At 40.7% G+C, this 17,107-nt stretch overlaps 1 protein-coding gene across 1 annotated transcript in view; it reads right to left on the minus strand.

Annotated features, from left to right (window-relative positions):
• Positions 1-397: 397 nt before the first annotated feature.
• SETBP1 (SET binding protein 1) overlaps positions 398-17,107 on the minus strand; it is a 263,504-nt gene continuing 246,794 nt past the window's right edge. Inside the window, 2 exon segments of the mRNA XM_082335560.1 lie at positions 398-1,109; positions 7,061-7,228. Of these exon segments, the coding sequence (XP_082191686.1) occupies positions 553-1,109; positions 7,061-7,228 (725 nt within the window). The 3' untranslated portion in view covers positions 398-552.

Raw genomic sequence — 17,107 nt, forward strand, 5'->3', positions numbered from 1 at the left:
TATAACCAAGATCACAGTTGAGAAAATTACACTATTTTTTGTTGGTTTTTTTTTTTTCTTGGGGTTTTTTTTGTTTCTTTTTTTCTTTTTTTACAGTGATTTCTACTATGGCATGGTTACTCTTAGTTTCACCTGGCCCACCAAACAGAATCGGAGTTGAGCATGCAGCCCTAGTGACAACATTCAGCTCTCTGCGAGGACAATCTCCCGCCTCCGGGTATGGTATGAGAACAGCAATGCTGAGATGCTGATTAGTTTTGGAAACTTTGCAAAGTAGATGCTATCCCCAACTTTGTTACACCCCATCCCACCCCCCTTACCCCGCACCTTTCCCGCACCCTTTCCCCCCCTTTCCTGGGGGGGCTGAGGCCAAAGCGAAGAGGAGGAAGATGCGAACCCTGGCTGGCACAGCTCTCTGCGACGGGTTCCGGCCGTCGAAGGGACGAGTGAGTCTGGTGCTGCCGCAGGGGCAAAGCGGACCGCACACCTCCAGTCCCCCAGTCCCGGCTTGCCCCGCTGACGGCACCCAACATCCAATGGGGAGTGCCGGCCTTAGGGAAGGCCTTCGCTTTCACTCCCTCTGCCTTTCCGGTGCCGCTTCACTTTCATGTCCTCCTCTTCCTCCTGTGGGAACTTGCTTTTCCTTTTCCCAACCCGGGGTGTCCGGGCCGGAGGGAGAGGGGGTGGAGGGGGGGGAGGAGGGAGAGGAGGTGGTGGAGGTGGCGTCTCTCGAGCCATGTGTATGACAGCCTCGATGGTGGCCATGATTGTATCTTGAGTGGCTGCTTGCTCCAATATCAAAGGGTTGAGTGTCGGTCTCTGGCCTCTTTTGCTGGGAAGGTCAATACATTTTTCCAGAACGGGCATTTGGTCTCTGGAGTCTTCGTCGAAGGAGAGGGGTTGCTTCCGAGGACGTCCCCTCCGCTTCTTGACAAAATTATTGCCTGTCTTTGATTGTCTCTGCAGCCTCTTGGCTTTCAGGATCTTGTTCACATGATCCAGGTTCTTTTTTGTGGACAGGATCTTGGTGTAGTTGCACATCTTGCGCACCTCGCACTGGATTGCTTCGATTTCACGGCGCTTGAACCTTTTTTTCAGTGGTGGGCTGGCTGTTGGGAGAAAAGAACAGAAACAGATATGGGTCACACAACAGTGAATGGAAACCCTCTTTTGCCCTCTTTCAATGTTAGGAAGACTAGATGCTTTCAAGCTCAGTAGGCTGAATATGACTACTGAAGAAGCGATGGCTGTGAGAAAGGACTCTGCATAGAAAAGCAACTAAAAGAAAGTTAAAGATCATTTATTGCAATCCCAGAAGAATTTCTGTTGCCTCCTTTTTTACTATCCTAGATTAAAACATAATTTTGACTATTAAGCAGTCCTCAGAGATTTCTCTACAGCTTTCCCTTCTTCTGAAGCAACAAAACTTTTCTACAGTAATGTTTTACCATAGGTTTGCTTCATTCTCATTTCTAAACCTCTAGTGGGAGGGAAGAAAGGGCTGCTTATGATAGCTGTCATATTGGCCCACCATAACTATTAACCTTTCTATACCCCAAACATATACTCCTGATGTCTTCACCCTGGCCTTTAATTCTTGCTACGGATGCCAGTTAGTATGAAACATGTTTGTTACTGAAACTAGTGGGCACAGTCAAGCTGTGTGGGTCACTTCACCTGTGGCAAATTCATTCCCTTGCCTGAGTTTCTTTACTATCATCTCCGCAGATACTAGCTGGAACTACTCAGTCATATAATTGACTTTAATGGCCCCCAAAGTAAGCTTACTCCTGGTTCAGATCACTTACTTTAGATATGAATGAAGTCCAAAGTAGTTAAGTCTCTTGCCAAGGTCACGTTGTGAGTCATTGTCAGAGCTGGAAAGAGTATCCAGGATTTCTTGGCTCCTGGTCCTTTGCTTAGGACAAGAAACCTTGCTTGTTTTTCTTAAATTGTCTCATTGTCCTTTACTGAGCATGACATCTATTCAGAGTTCAGGATTTGCACACGGATTATAAGTAACTACCCCTTCATGAGAGAAACAGATTGTATTAATTCTGCTATTGCAATAACTCCCTTTCACTCCTAACATATCCGTTTTGCACTGCTGGAAAAGAAATGATGGATTTCAGAATTTCTTTTCAGTAAAGAACAAAATATCCCACTAAATTAACCTCAGCCCACATCTACTTGAAAACTTAATTTACACCTGACTGTCAAACAGTCATTTGGGTTTGAAATCCTTGAAGTTTCCAGAACAGCCAAGATTTTGAGAAAGGTTCATTTAGGGGTTATCACTCCCTTCATGGCTAACAGGCTAATCTTCTAGCAGTAGTTTAAATAAAGTTGCTATTGTAGCATTTTCTGCAGATAACCAGGAGCCATTAAGTGGTAGAATCTCCTCTTGCTCCCTATGGGCTATGACAGATTCAGCATACAAACCTCACTCACTGTCCTTCCCTCTTGGAGAACATAAATTATTGGCTCTTATAGTACCATGTTGCTTGGATTCAGCAAAGAGCTTGCGTAAACAAACCCAAGTTACAATGCAAGAAGTAGGAGTGAGTCATAAACAAAACACAGACATATGCTCTCTTATAAATAAAGACCTGGATGGCCAACTTCCCAGAGTCTGTTTTTCATTAATTACAAAACAAAATACATTTTCCATATGTAACCCACTCCCCACACCAAAAAGAAAAATAAAACCCACTTGCAGTTTGTGATTCACAGAGGACAAAAGAAAAGAGGAATGCAGTCATTTTGGTACCAAAGAAAAAGAGAAAGGAAATGAAATATCCAAGTTGCACAGGAGAAGCTAATTAGTTGTACAAAATTCCTCTCAAGTAGGTCACCCCTAAAAAGTGTGGATGCAAGAGCCCTAAGGGCAAGTTGCAGCGAGCTATTTCTCAGTCGTCTGATAAAAAAAAAAAAAAAAAAAGGCTAGATCCCTGTCATACAAAATGATTACTCTCATCTGGCCTCACTAGTGATTGACATAAATAGTCCCAATATTTCCAGCCCTAAGCATTCGACTCCTCTGAGACCCTCCCAGATCCTGAGAGTAACTTCAGGTCAAAAGATTTAAGAAATCAAACATTTTGCACACTCTTTGCATTCGCTGTCCACCTTTTGCCTTTTATTGCTATTGTGAAGGCACATATTCCAGATTTTTTTTTTTTGTAAATGCACATATTCAAGATGCAATTTTTTCAGAAAGTAAAGCTGAGATTTTTCAGTTGATGATGGAAATCATCAAGATGGGAATTTTAGCAAAAATACAGGAAAAATTGCAAGGTTCATGGTGAAATAAGGAGATTTGGCATTGCTCTCAGCTTTCATTGGAAAGAAAGTAAGCCAAAGGACAGGAAATGAATTTGAAGTAAAGCATTAGCCAAGTATCTGCAAAGATTTTATGTCTTTACTGAGATTCATCTGTACCCAGTTGTTTCTACAGCTTACTATTACCAACCCATTGCAGTCCATGGAGATCTGGTCTGTAGAGTCAGTAGAAGATGACCTCCATTTCTAAAATGGGAACTCAATGCAATTTAAAGAGACCATGGACATCCTTCTGACACCTTGATACTGGATAAGGAAGGTGCAGGTCTCCTGTCCATCCTGTCAAATCCAATGAGTGTCTTAGGCACCCAAGAGGTCCAGGTCACCCAGGTTGAGTGTTCTGAGAGGAACCTGATGGTCAGTAGACAGTATCTGAGTGGAGCAAAGGTAGGCATCTGCTTTCTGCCAAACTGCCTAGTTCTCCAAAATTAACTGATATGCAGTTATGGGTAGATATCTACACTTACATGTAAATCTATAAGCTGAACACCACTCTCAGCGTCTTAGAATCACAGCATATCCTGAGTTGGAAGGGGACCACAAAGATCATCAAGTCCAACTCCTGTCCCTGCATAGGACAACCCCAAAAATCATACCATATGTCTGAGGGTGTTGTCCAAATGTTTCCTGAATGTTGTCAGGCTTGGCACCATGACTGCCTCCCAGGGGAGTTTGTTCCAGTGCTCCACTACTCTTTGGATGAAGAAGCTTTTCCTAATGTCCAGCCTAAACCTCCCCTGCCATATCTTCCTGCCGTTCCCTTGGGTCCTATCATTGGTCATCAGGGAGAAGAGATCAGTGCCTGCCCCTCCTTCTGCCCTTGTGAGGAAGCTGTAGACTGCTATGAGGTCTGCCCTCAGCCTCGTCTTCCTTCACATTGTTTAGATACCTTTTTCCCTCCTAAAACTTTGAAAGCCAACAGTCTGTTTCCTTGTGGACTGAAACTCGTTTTCTCATTTAGAAAAAAACCGTCTATGCTGTTCTATGCTGGCTTACTGCACTAATTTTTCTTTCATAAATGCTTTGGGGTGTTTATGACTTTCTCAGGAAGCTTGTTAGAAGCTACTAATAATGCTTTTACTTTTCTTCCTAGCAAGCCTCTGAACTTGCAAACTCTAGAAAGTGTTTGAGTTGTGTTACATAGTCTGCCAATAGAATGCATGTACTGAATAAGTAATATGCTTTCAAGTCAAGCTTTTTAAAGGAGGTATTAGGAAACCCAATATTATTTTGACTATTGAGAGTCAGGCACATGTGATTCTACATTTGGAGTGTGGAGACTATGCGGAAAAGAGTCTGATGGGTCTGCAGGGGGAAGATTTGATGAGGTGTGCATATGACAAAATATCAGGGAGATCTGCCAAAATAAAGCACTATTGAAGTGAGAGCCATTAGGTGTTATCAACTCATCTGGAAGCTCTTGGTGAGCAATGTTTGATATAAAATATTTTACTATATTGCTATGTGATATACTGCTCTGCTGAAAACCAAAGGTAAGTACTACCCTCTTCCATTTTATCCAAACAGACCCTGCCCAACCCTGTACCCAAGTTGGTCTACATTGCTTTTAGGCTTTGTTGTTCTCTTCCTGCAAATACTTTGCTGTTTGCACGTGGAAATCTTGCTTTGGGAAGCAAGACTTTTGTCTTACGCTATCTGGTGGAATTCATCTAAAAGGAGTTGAAGAGGAGGTGGGAAATAGTAACACTATGTCTGCATGCAGATGTATGAAAAAGGAAATATGCTCCTACAGAGATGCTACAACATGATGGCAACCTCCAGATGCTGGGGATGTGGCGGGGGGACACTCTTCTGCCTAGGCACAGTTATCTCCTTACAACTCCCCAGACTGCAGGGCCACACACTGTCTCCGTGAAGACCTGAAGTTATTTGGCACAATCCAGCCCAAACCTGAGAGAAACTAGAAATACTTAATGCAGCACAGGCTTTTGTACTTTTCCTCCATCTTTTTCGCACTCTCCAGACAACCTCACGTAGCTGCCCCAAACAAGCGAGAACCAGCATTAGTCTTAAAAACCAGTGTCACATTCAAAATAAGGCACATGGAGGCCTGGTGTTTCTTCCCTCCCTGGGGTACACAGATGCAGTGAAGCTCTGTCTTGCAGACAGAGACAAATTGAAATGCTGGGAAGTCATGAAGGATTGATATGACACTGGAAATAGCTTCTGAGGCAAAAAGAGAAATCTCTACCAAAAATACACATTTCCAAGGGCAGCTTAAAGTGGACTGGAGGACCCACTTCAGCACAGCAGTATTGAATGAGGACGTGAGCCCAGGTAGATCGGACACCTTGGAAGTTCTACATCACTTCCCTAACTTTATTCTGGATGGCTTTGTTATGTCTGCAGCACAAAAGATCCTTCTTACTGCCTGTCATTCTCCATCCCTTTGGAGTTGCCCGAGGCCACTTGCAAGAACATGGCACAGAGAAGACTGTTTGCTCAACAGCTGGGCTCAGTTTGTTGACTTGGTTTGAATGGAGGAATTTTCAAAGAGCTTCCTATTAATTACAGGAAACCCACAGCACTGTCCTGTTTTCCCATTAACACAGTTTCTTTCAGTTTTCAACTCAATTATTTCAACATCTGGGCTACAGATAAACCAACAATTTAATTAGACTTCTGAAAATGGAAAAAATGAACTATGCAGTCAAGCATACACTTTCATCTTGAAACTGATCATAAAATATTTGTGTGCTTTCATTCTCTGCTGCATTAGAAATCTGTCCTTAGTTTATATATAGGAAAGTATTAAAGACTAAACAGAGAATCCTGATTCTTTAATATGAAAATGTATCTTTATAGAGGCTACTTTACAGCATGGATCCTTGTTTTCACTATTTGTTCAGGAAATGAGAGGAAAATCAAAAGGAGTGCACTGAAACAGCGCTTTCAATTGCATAATTAAATACTTAATAATTCCATAACTCAGCGATACAAATACATTTTTTGAGAATGTGGAATCAAAGGTTTGACAAGACTATGAAACTCGTAATGGCTGCATGTAGGGTAATATACTGTGGGTTTGCCATTCACTGGAAATTAAGGCACAATGCAAGATTAACTTCTCTATCCATGCCCAAGAAAAGGCATGATAATGCCTGAATGACTTGGCTCAATTTCTGACTATATAAAGTTATCACCTTTCTTATCTGATTCAAAATAGAAGCACAAAATATAAGTTGATTGAAAAACATGCTATTCTGACTTACTTATTCTGATATATTTTAAATCACTGTTCATTGCCCCAGACAATTTCACATTTGCAAGACAGAATATTATGCTAAAATCACTGAAGTATGCAGAAAGAAATCTCAGCTGCTCCTTAGATATTCACTGTGTATTTGGCATGTTCATGCTACAGGGGTGGGAACATCCAAATAAATGAACAACAAGGCTGAGAAAGGAACCCGAGAGTCTTGCTTCAGAGTACCCTGCTAGACCATACAGGCTGGTGCTACTTGTGTCGTCATTATTGCACAAGTGGTGGTATGTGAATAAAATAGATTTGCTATGCCAAGATATGATCATGATAAGAGAGTATAAGAAAAGCTACAGCCTGATTATCACATTAGATATGCACATTTGCAGCTACTTCTCCAATCAGGAAGAGCAATACAAGCACATATTGTTCAGGGCACTACCAGGAGGAAGGATATGGTGAAAAAATAGAATGAATGGAGGGAAACAACATTACCTGCTTCAGATGTTGCTGATGATGAAGGTAGGAGAGATAATACTGGAGTTGGCATTGCAACACTGTCAATAGCTGCTGGTTTCCTTCTGGTCATCATGTTACAGGCAGAGCTTTCCATTTTACTATGCAATGAAGTCTGGTCTGCTTTTAAGTGGGGACCTGCAATTCCTGGGGAAGGAAACAAGATTTGGGTGAATATTGATAAAGCAACTTGTCTGGGGAATATCTGGAAAAGAGCAGTCAGTTGCTGTCCTTGCCACCCTGGTATATTTCTCTATTTTCCTGTGTATGTGCCTGTAATATGGTCTTGATACTAGCAAGGATCATGATTGTTATTTTTTTTATATATAATTTTGCTTCAGGATGTACCATCACTGATCTCTATAAACAATGGAAAAATAATGTAATAATTTCATGTTACTACTTTTTGTTCTCCAAGCAAAAACACACTCTGATATATGTATAAAGAAAGACAGACATGCTTCACATCTGTATTTAGTGAGATTGCCTATTTGTCATTCTCTGGGTAGTGCATTCTCCACACTCACATACTTCTTTTATCTAATGACTTGACTCAGTGGATGTTTCATCTGAGTAAGGAACAGGCATCAGGAACAGCCTCTGTATGTAATTCCCTCTCTAAAGTACATTATACTTATTTTTTAGGAATCTCCTTCCTAATGAAAATTTACCTTAAAACTCTTTAAAGAGGTAGGAGTTTAAAAAACAAAAAAAAAGAGCAATTCATCATACATTTTTCTACCTAGGGATTAAAATGAAGAAGAAATGAGTGCTAGAAATATACCAAAGAGGTCAAATATTCCAGAAAAATAAAACTTATGCACTCGGAGCTGGTAGATTCTTCCTTTAACAATGTTTCTCAAACTCTCTTATGATTTGAACCCATTTTGTTTGCTTGCAAATATGTCAAATTTAACCTGCTGGGATTGAAATTTTATGTATTAGGTATCTGCCTAATACATCTGAATGTGCGTCCCCCATTTATATGTAATATTTCTGTGAGTTCATGTGTGTGAACACATCCAGTCTGTTGAGGTCCCTCTGGATGACAGCATGATGCTCTGGCATATCAGCCACTCCTCCCAGTTTTGTATCTTCTCCAAATTTGCTGAAGGTGCACTCAACCCCCTCACCCAGGTCATTAATTAACATGTTAAATAGTTTTGGCCCCAGTATTGACACCTTGGGTGCACCACTCGTGACTGGTCTCTGGCTGGACTTTGTGCTGCTGATCACAACCCTTTGAGCCCAGCAGTTCAGTCAGTTTTCAGTCCATTTCAGCATACATTTATCTAGTCTATATTTCACCAGTTTGCCTATAGGGAGTTTATAGGAGACTGTTAAAAGTCTTGCTGAAGTTGAGATAAGCAACATCAGGTTGATCAGGCATGATTTTCCCTTCATAAATCTGTGCTGACTACTCCCGATCACCTTCTTGTCCTTCATATGTTTGGAAACGCTTTCCAGGGTTATTCGCTCCGTCACCTTCCCGGGGCGTAAGATGAGGCTGGACAGTCTGTTGCTCTCTGGGTCTTTCTTCTTGCCCTTATTGGACTGACTTTGTCTCTTCTAGTCCTCAGGATCCTCTCCCAATCATCACAACCTTTCAAAAATAATCAAGAGTGGCCTCATAATGACATCAGCCAGCTCCCTCAGCACTTTTGAGTGCATCTTGTCAAGTCTCATGGACTTATGTATCTTCAGTTTGTCTAACTGCTCCCTAGCCAGATCTTCCTCCAGTAAGAGTAAGTTTCCTTTCCTCACCAGCCTTAGGGGCCTGGGATTCCTGAAGGCCAGTCTTACCAGTAAAGATCAAGGCAAAGAAGACAATGAGTACCTCACTCTTTTGCCAGTCTTTTGCCACCAGGGTCCCTGCTCCATTCAGCAGTGGGCCCACATTTTCCCTAGGTTTCTTTTTGGTGCTTATGTGCCTGTAGAAATATTTCTTGTTGCCCCTTTTGCCCTTCCTAGATTCAACAACAGATAGGCTTCCTAAGCCCATCCCTGCATGCTTGGACATTGTCTCTATAGTTCTTCAGGTTCATTTCCTTGTCTTTGCAGCTTGGGGCTGCTATCAACAGTCCCTACCTTTGTCCCTTGCACATGAAATGTGAAATATCAGGAGACCTATGAGTTGTCTCAGAAACTGTGGAAGAGATCTCCAGAAGACTTAGGCGCAGAAGAACTGCACTGGTGAGGAGTCTGAAAGATGGGGCTACAGAGTGGGCCAGTTGGAGATAGGAGTCTTGATGGACCTGTGACCTGATATCAGCCTGGGACTTAACAGAGGAGTGCAGAAACAATGAGGAGTGAGACAGAATTACAGGACATGGCTTGGCAGAGATATGTAGAGGAGTTTCTGCCTATTGGACCACACATCCTTCCAGAGCCTCAAATCAAGTATTAAGCATTTCAAATTGTATCCATTCAACTTCAATCTCTCTCTGCTCAGCTTCTCAATTGCAAATGAGAACAATAATATACCCCTCATCTCAAGAGCAGTGCTGTGAAAATAAAATTATCAACATTCATGAAACATTCATCTATTCATACCAGGGCTTAGAAATGTGGAATAAATAAGACATGATGTCACACACTGAATAGCGAGAGGAAAATCCAGCTACCACATAGCTGTTCATTAGATGAGCACTATGCATTGAATAAACCAGTGTCCCATAGAATAACCGGGATATTTGACCAGGTAATTACACCTATGGGATCACAGCACTATAGAACTGTGCATATGCAAAACTGAGGTTTCACTACTCCATAGTGCTTGAGTTTGAGCCTTAACATTATTTATTCATGAATGTAGTTTTTGTGCAAGAAATGTGCATATGTGGGTGTACGTATCAATACACATGTGCATGTGTATATGGTACATAATAACACTAACAACCTCATAAACTCAGCATCTGGTTCTAATTAAACTGAAGGGCCTATATATAAAGAGCGGTATGAAAACATGCAGCTGTAACCTGTTGACCTCTATTTATAAAAAAAAATTCTCTGTGAAGCTGTGTTTCAACATATCAAGGGACGGTCATTCATTTTTTTCAAAGGTAATCCCTCACAAACCACTTATCCTCTCAAATCTCTACCTGCACACAGTGTTTGCATTAGGGACCTTGATTTATGGATTCCCACTCCTTGGATGGAGAGGCCGACTTCCTGTTGCCGTGGTTACTTGGATCTTGGTTCAAGGTTAAACTACTCCCAAATCAAAATCAGTGGCAGGCACAGCATCTAACAGCCAGGTTATTGACTACCCTAGGATGCTTAAAGGTCAAAGACCAAAGTGCTGCTTACTGCCTTTGGGGTGAGTCAATATTTTCAATATTTTTATTCTGTTTCTTCTGAAGAAGTAGTTGCTGCTCAATTACCACCTATCTGGGTTTAGCAAGGTCATACAAATCATTGAGGAAAATCCTCCCCCTACAGAAGAGATACAAATGTAATGAATTACTTCAAAGTCTACATGGCCCAATTGCAGCTCATCATTGGTGAATCATGGGTTCAGCCATCTGTCTTTTGTTTTAGGCACTTGGTTTCTTCAGCCTATATCACTCACCTCACTGAAATTCTCATCTAAATTGAGGATCGGGAGTAATTTATGGATCTGGAACAGCCAATAAGGAAGAACCATCAAGTTTCTTTCACAGATACCAAAATGCAAACAGAGACTCAGAGGCACGCTGGAAATCCACAGAGGTGTGGCAATTTACTCACAAGGCTGTGATTCACATTGCAGTATTAGGAGGTCTATCCCTTGAGTGGATGGACCTCCTGGCACGGTATCATCACCTTTCGTTGGACTTTTCATTTGGGGTGCTCTTTTCAGAAGGTCTTACGTAAGAGAACACCTCAGTTCAAGCCATCTTTGAATCAGTTGAAAATAAATCATATGCAACACTATCACAGGGGGCTTAGAGTTTAAAATTCACACACGCAGAGTGTATTTTATCATTTGTTGCTGCTCCAGAGAGAGAACAAGGTGACGTATATGGGTGGCCTGATTCAGACCTTATTTATCGTCTGTCTGTTGATCTTTGTGCATTTCCTCCAAATTAGAGCCCACTTCATCCCATGAAAGACCCACACCTTAACTTTCCTGAGTCCTACTGATAGCACAGACAATATTGTTTGCACATGCAAATGAGCAATGGGTGGCAAAGCAGGGAGGAAATCCATCATTATTTGTTTAATGAGAAAGGGCAAAGGGAAAGGACAGCTTCAAAAACAAGAGTAGACATGAAGAAGATTATCAAGAACCTAAAACAATGATGGCATGATTATAAATAAATAACGATCAGAAGTAAAAGAGTGAATCAGGAGAAGCACTATTCTAGTTCAGGACAGACTGGCAGAAAACCCGTGTATGAGGGAACAAAATATTGATGTGAAACTGGCCTTTTTTTTAAAGATTTATGGGTCCCCTGATACTTTGGATAAAAAAACTGGCATTCTTCATTCACTGGCTAAGCAACTTATGAGCTCTGATTGATAATTAATACATTAATTTTGAAGGCCTAGTCACTATTGTTGTTGTTATTAAGTACTTACGTTGCAAGTAATGTGGTCTAGCTCCATTGTGCTAGGCTCTGTACAAACGGATTAATTAACTATCCTCGCTTTACTGTTAAATCATGATCACTCTGCTTACTGCATTCATCTGTTTTCCCTCATCTTGTACTTATATAGAAAGGTTCTTGGAAAACATCCACCTTTTCTTCTTTAATTTATGTACAGAATCCAGCACAATGCACACCCAGGCTGGAACTCTAAGTGCCAGTTCAAAATAGATAATAAATGTTAATTTGCCATTGGAAAACAGAGAAAATCAGCTGATAAAAATTGATCTCAGTGAAACTTCTGCTAGGGAAGATTTTTCTTTAGAGAATTCATTGCATTGAATTTCATACTCCCCATAGCTTTCTGGAAATCCACAGCTGTACTTAAACTGTTTATGCATCTGACCATTGTTATCAGAAAACTCTTACAGATTATTTTTCTCCCAGTGTCTTTGCACAATGCAGCTACGCAATGCAGCTGTACAGGAATGTACATCTAAACATTAAGTTAGTCATAATATTTGCATTTTGATAACTCTTCCATTTTCGATAAAGAACCAGAAGAAACCTGGTATCTGGGTGAATCTTTTCTTAAGGCTGATTTTAAATAAATCAGTCAAAAGTTTGGCATTGCATCATATTCCAGAAGGAAGAACTGAATTACTATGTGATAAATGTAGTTAAGGAAAGTAATTATTCTTCTTAAAGTAATATTATTACCTTTCTAACTTATGGAATTCATTTCCCTGGCTTCTATTTGACGTGTATTATCATTTTAAAATAACTGTACTTTCAATGTACAGCACTGCTTTATGGCTTTAGGTCCTTTTATCTTTCTCCCTTTTCCACCACCACATTAGAAATTTCAAATTCCACTTCTTCTATGAGGGATTTTCTATTCTGCAGGATGTGTCCCCCTGAATAAAACCAAGTTCCTGTAGAGCAAAAAAAAAAAAATTACTCTTATTGCCAACAGGCAAAAAATTAAGACACGGAGACTGCTTTGTTTCATTCCAGCTATTTTCCTACTTTTTTTTTTTTTTTTTTTTAAATCAGGATAGCTTTAGAGAAAGAAAGGGAGAGACTGAGAAAGCCATCATTAGATAGATCTTCTGATCTTTATCTGCAGTAGCACAGTCAGAAGAGCTAATGCTATGATGATAGCTTTGAAATCTCTTAGGAATTGGATAAAGAGAAGCAATAGTGATGAACTCCCAGCTAATAAACACAGAGTGCTTATTTCTGCAGAATGATCAATTTCCAGATGTCCTGAGGCTTGTCTGATACAGTTGATTTACTCATTCTCCCTCACTTCACTAATAAAGCTCAAATCCAACATCAGATTAGAGAAGAGCTAGATTTCTTAAAGGGGCAGGAGGATGGCTGGCATCATGGCACACAAACGCTGGGAGACATACTAATCTCTTCTGCCTCCTCCTATAACCAACAAGCTGTCTTACACAGCTGCCTTCCTCTGCTGAAATCATACACTTTATCCGCTTTGGGTTAGTACAGTAATACAGACAATTAATTTGTTATCTTGTTAGTGGAAATTTAATGCAATGATCTAAAAGAACTCTTACATATTGTGATAAACTTTAGTGCCTCCAGGGCGCTTCTCTTCCATAGGACTCATTTCACATCCCATCCATTATGTAAATGAGATGTGGAAATAGTTTAGTTCCCCTAATGTATCTGTACACTGATGGATTGCACAAAGTCAGCCCTACTGAAACTAATGAGGTTAAATGCATCTTGCCATTCCTTTCTACTTGGGTGAATCTCTGTGCCTGAGATCAAGAAACGTGGTGCAAGTCTTCCTCTTCACTTCTTTATGAAGATAATTGTGTTTCCTGACAGGGAGCATAGTGGCAACTGCTGCATACCTGAAGCCTCTGAAGGCATTGCTTAAGTTAGCAGAGCAGCTGTTGTTGCTATATACAGCTGTGGGGTTGTCTATAGAGGATTCAGATCATCTTCCACTTTTGGGAGGTAGATCCTAGGACTGGATGGAGCTGCAGGATGCAGAAATCTGCAGCCTACAGTGACATACAATATTTGAAAACAACATAGCTGTTAGCGTTATCCATGCAAGAACTAAATCTGAGGAGGAAAGGGTAAGGAAGCATTATTTTTCTTATCATCAGGATGAGTCTCAAATTCCCATTGCCCCTCCCCTTAAGAGGACGATCAGCTGCAATTTGATTCAAAAGGCCAATCTTCCACCTGTTTCAAACTTAAATTTGCAGTGAATTAGACTTCCTAGGAGACGGAGTCTTGAGCCTTGCCTTTTGGTTTTGTTTGGAATTGCTTTCTCCTGTACTGCTACAGGAAGAATCATGAACCCTCCATCTCATCCCCTTCCCTCCTCCTTTGCACATTGCCAGTGTGAAAACAGAGGGGTCCTCAGTCAGGAGACTGAGGAATAAAGGATGTGCAGACTTGGTCATGGGAGATGAACTGATCTGTGTCTGGAAGTTCAGTCCATCATGTACTCAGAGATGAAAATGGATTTAATGGAGCTGGTGGAAGCAGTTCATATTCCAGGACAGTATGGGACAATAACCCAAGGAGGCTGTAAGTGTGCTCATACCCAGCCTCCTCTAGACCCCTGCATGCCCTTCCCAGGTCCCACAGCCCTTCAGAGTGGGACTGGGATTTGAAAATGTCATGGAAGAAACCACCAAATTCTGTCATGCCAGGAAGTGATTAGCATGTGAAATGAGGATTTCCAGTAGAACTTAGATCAAAGTAAAATAACATGTTAGTTATATGTAGGTGACAGCAATCAATAAATTTAATGAGAGAAAAACCTGAGGGTTTCTCAGGGCTAATTCAGAGTCAAAGTCCCAGGCATTGTGAACACGGATTTAAGGTAAAGGGGCTTGCTAATGGATTCAGAGTCAAAGACTTTTTGTGCCCAGAGCCTGAAACTTTTAGTTGAGCAGAAAGTTACAGTTTACAGTTGTTGGAGACTGACAGAATCAAGAGAGACAGACAGAGACCGATGGTGGCGGAGAAATGAAATTCACTGTGAAATATCTCAGTGAATGAATCATTTAATACATGGTGATGAAGAACTAAATTCTCTTGCAGAGGGGGAAGGAGAAAAAATAAAATCTTTGAAAGAAATGAAATGAAAAAGAAGTGTTTGAGGGAGGATAGTTAGGTGGAAAAGTGAGCTAAAGGGCTCTTTTTTAAGACATAAAAAGCCATTAGGTATGCTGAGGGGCAGAAATTAAAAGACCTGGAGCTAGGAGCAAGGAACTACCTAGAAATGAGTAGTCACACTGAGATGAGTTGTCGTAGTGGATGAGGATACGCTCACTGGGGAGGAATGAAACAGAAGATAGGATTTCTTTCTCAAGAACACAGCTGAGGAAAGACAGATGGGGAAAGTCCGTAAGTAATGAGAAAAGTCAAGGGTGGTGTTTTGAGTTGTTGTTTTTCTAACAACAGGGATGATAATTTTTAAATGTGGCAGATAGAGCTGATATCCCCTAGGCAAATGGGGTTGGGAGCAGTTCATATTTATCACAGATTAAATGGGACACTGACAGCTTTGGTAGGAGAGTGCTGGCATGAAACATGGGCAGAAGAGTCAAGTTGCTAGTGGGGGAAGGACGAAGGAGGCACAAGGGCTGGGCTGGTGTAATGATGGACTCATTTTTCAGGCACATCCAGTGTAAAAAAAGTGATGAAATCTAAGAGAAGTTAGCAAAATAATTAGCAAAAATCTTGCTGAACAAGTTCAACTAAGAGACCTCCAATGAGAAAAAACAGCGCAATGTTCCTCCAGAAACGGTAAGGCTTCATTCTCCCTGTATATGCATTCAGCAAAAGACTATATCTGTATGATGCACAAATTCAGCTGATATTTTTTTTTTCTTTCTAACTGAAATATTTACTTAGAAAAGTAAACAGTACCAGGGATGTTGCTCCAACCCAGCTGCCCACACCGTTACACAAAAGGAAACCAGAAGAACCAGGTGGGCACCTCCACCATCTAATTTAGCCCAGTAATATCTGAACTGATCTCCAGAGCGGTCCACATCTTTCTACTCACTGCAGCTGCAAGCGATGGCGGCTATGCCATGGTGGTAGGTACTTGGGGACAGGTGGGATGAGAATGTGTTGAAAGTCACAGAGCTGATAAGAGCATCCAAGAGTGCTGACTTCCAAGTTAGCATTCTCCCTACTGGGCAGCCTAGTCATTTCATTTTTCTTCTTTATCTGTAATAAGGTATGCCTTAGTTCACACAAGGAGAAATACTCTGAGTATGACATACATTTGAAGTAAAATCTCAGCACTTAATAGAAGTCTCCATATACCCTGCAATCTAGGAGATTGTAAGGAGGAGTTTTTATTTTTAGAAGGTTTCGTGCTGGCTTCGTTTTAATATTTGAGTCCATTCATCCCACTTTAATTCTGATTTATCACTAAAATGAGTGCTAGCGTTATCAGCACCAGAGATGAAAAAATAATGCACACTGGGAGTGCATGTATTGTTCTTCTCTCTCCTTTTCTGTATTTCAGATCAATAGATGTGGGGTATTTTTTTACCTTTCATTCTGAAAACGACAGTAACTGACTGCAGTACGAAAGCTGAAATCTGTTTAAAACAATGCATAGGTTAGATCACAAGTGTTATTGCCAATTAACCTCATCAACAAAGTTTAATAGCTAGCATTATGGTATATAGGACTTTAATTATTGCCCTGTTCTAATGGAATTCTGAAAACAACTAAAATATTTGAAAATTATCAAGCAGAGTACAATGTTTGGCTTTATTTTAACAGCTTAGGGTTACTGTGAATGGAGAAAAACCAAACAGATCTAGAATTCAGGATTTTTCCTGAAGTTCATCCTTTCCCTTGTAACCTATTAAAAATTTCAGTGATACATCATTTCCCTGATAGGAACTTTAGTGTAAAATCTTTGGATTTTACATGTTATTCAAAGGAAAATTCTGAAGGAAATACTTTATTGAGAGTGGTTTTCATTAAAATTCTTGCTGGAGACTGCTTCCTATAACAGTGTAAGAAGGATAGCAAAGAGACCACATGTAATAAGGTCAGAGACTGCCTCTGTGGAGTATAGACACAAGAAGGGATCTGACTGATGAAGAAGAGGTTAAAGAGGTGAAGAGTGCAAAGTGGAATGAAATAGGGAAATAGATGGAAATAGGAGATGAAGAATAGATTGGAAAGAAGCCGGAGGAGGGAAATCACTTATTACTGAAATGTGTGAAAAGCAGATTGACAAGAACCAGAATAAAGAACATACTGGGAAAACCCTAAATGCTCTTAACCACTGACATTTGGAGTTATGCTATCAAGTTGAATACTGCACATCTATGCCTGAGCCACTCTAAATTTCCAGAGTGCTTTTCTGCACAGCTTTGATGCAAGCCTGTCTTCAGTTTTCACATTTACTGGAGCCAAAACAGGATAT

Source organism: Platalea leucorodia (genome assembly GCF_965183815.1).
Source record: "Platalea leucorodia genome assembly, chromosome: Z".
Lineage (NCBI taxonomy): Eukaryota > Metazoa > Chordata > Aves > Pelecaniformes > Threskiornithidae > Platalea > Platalea leucorodia.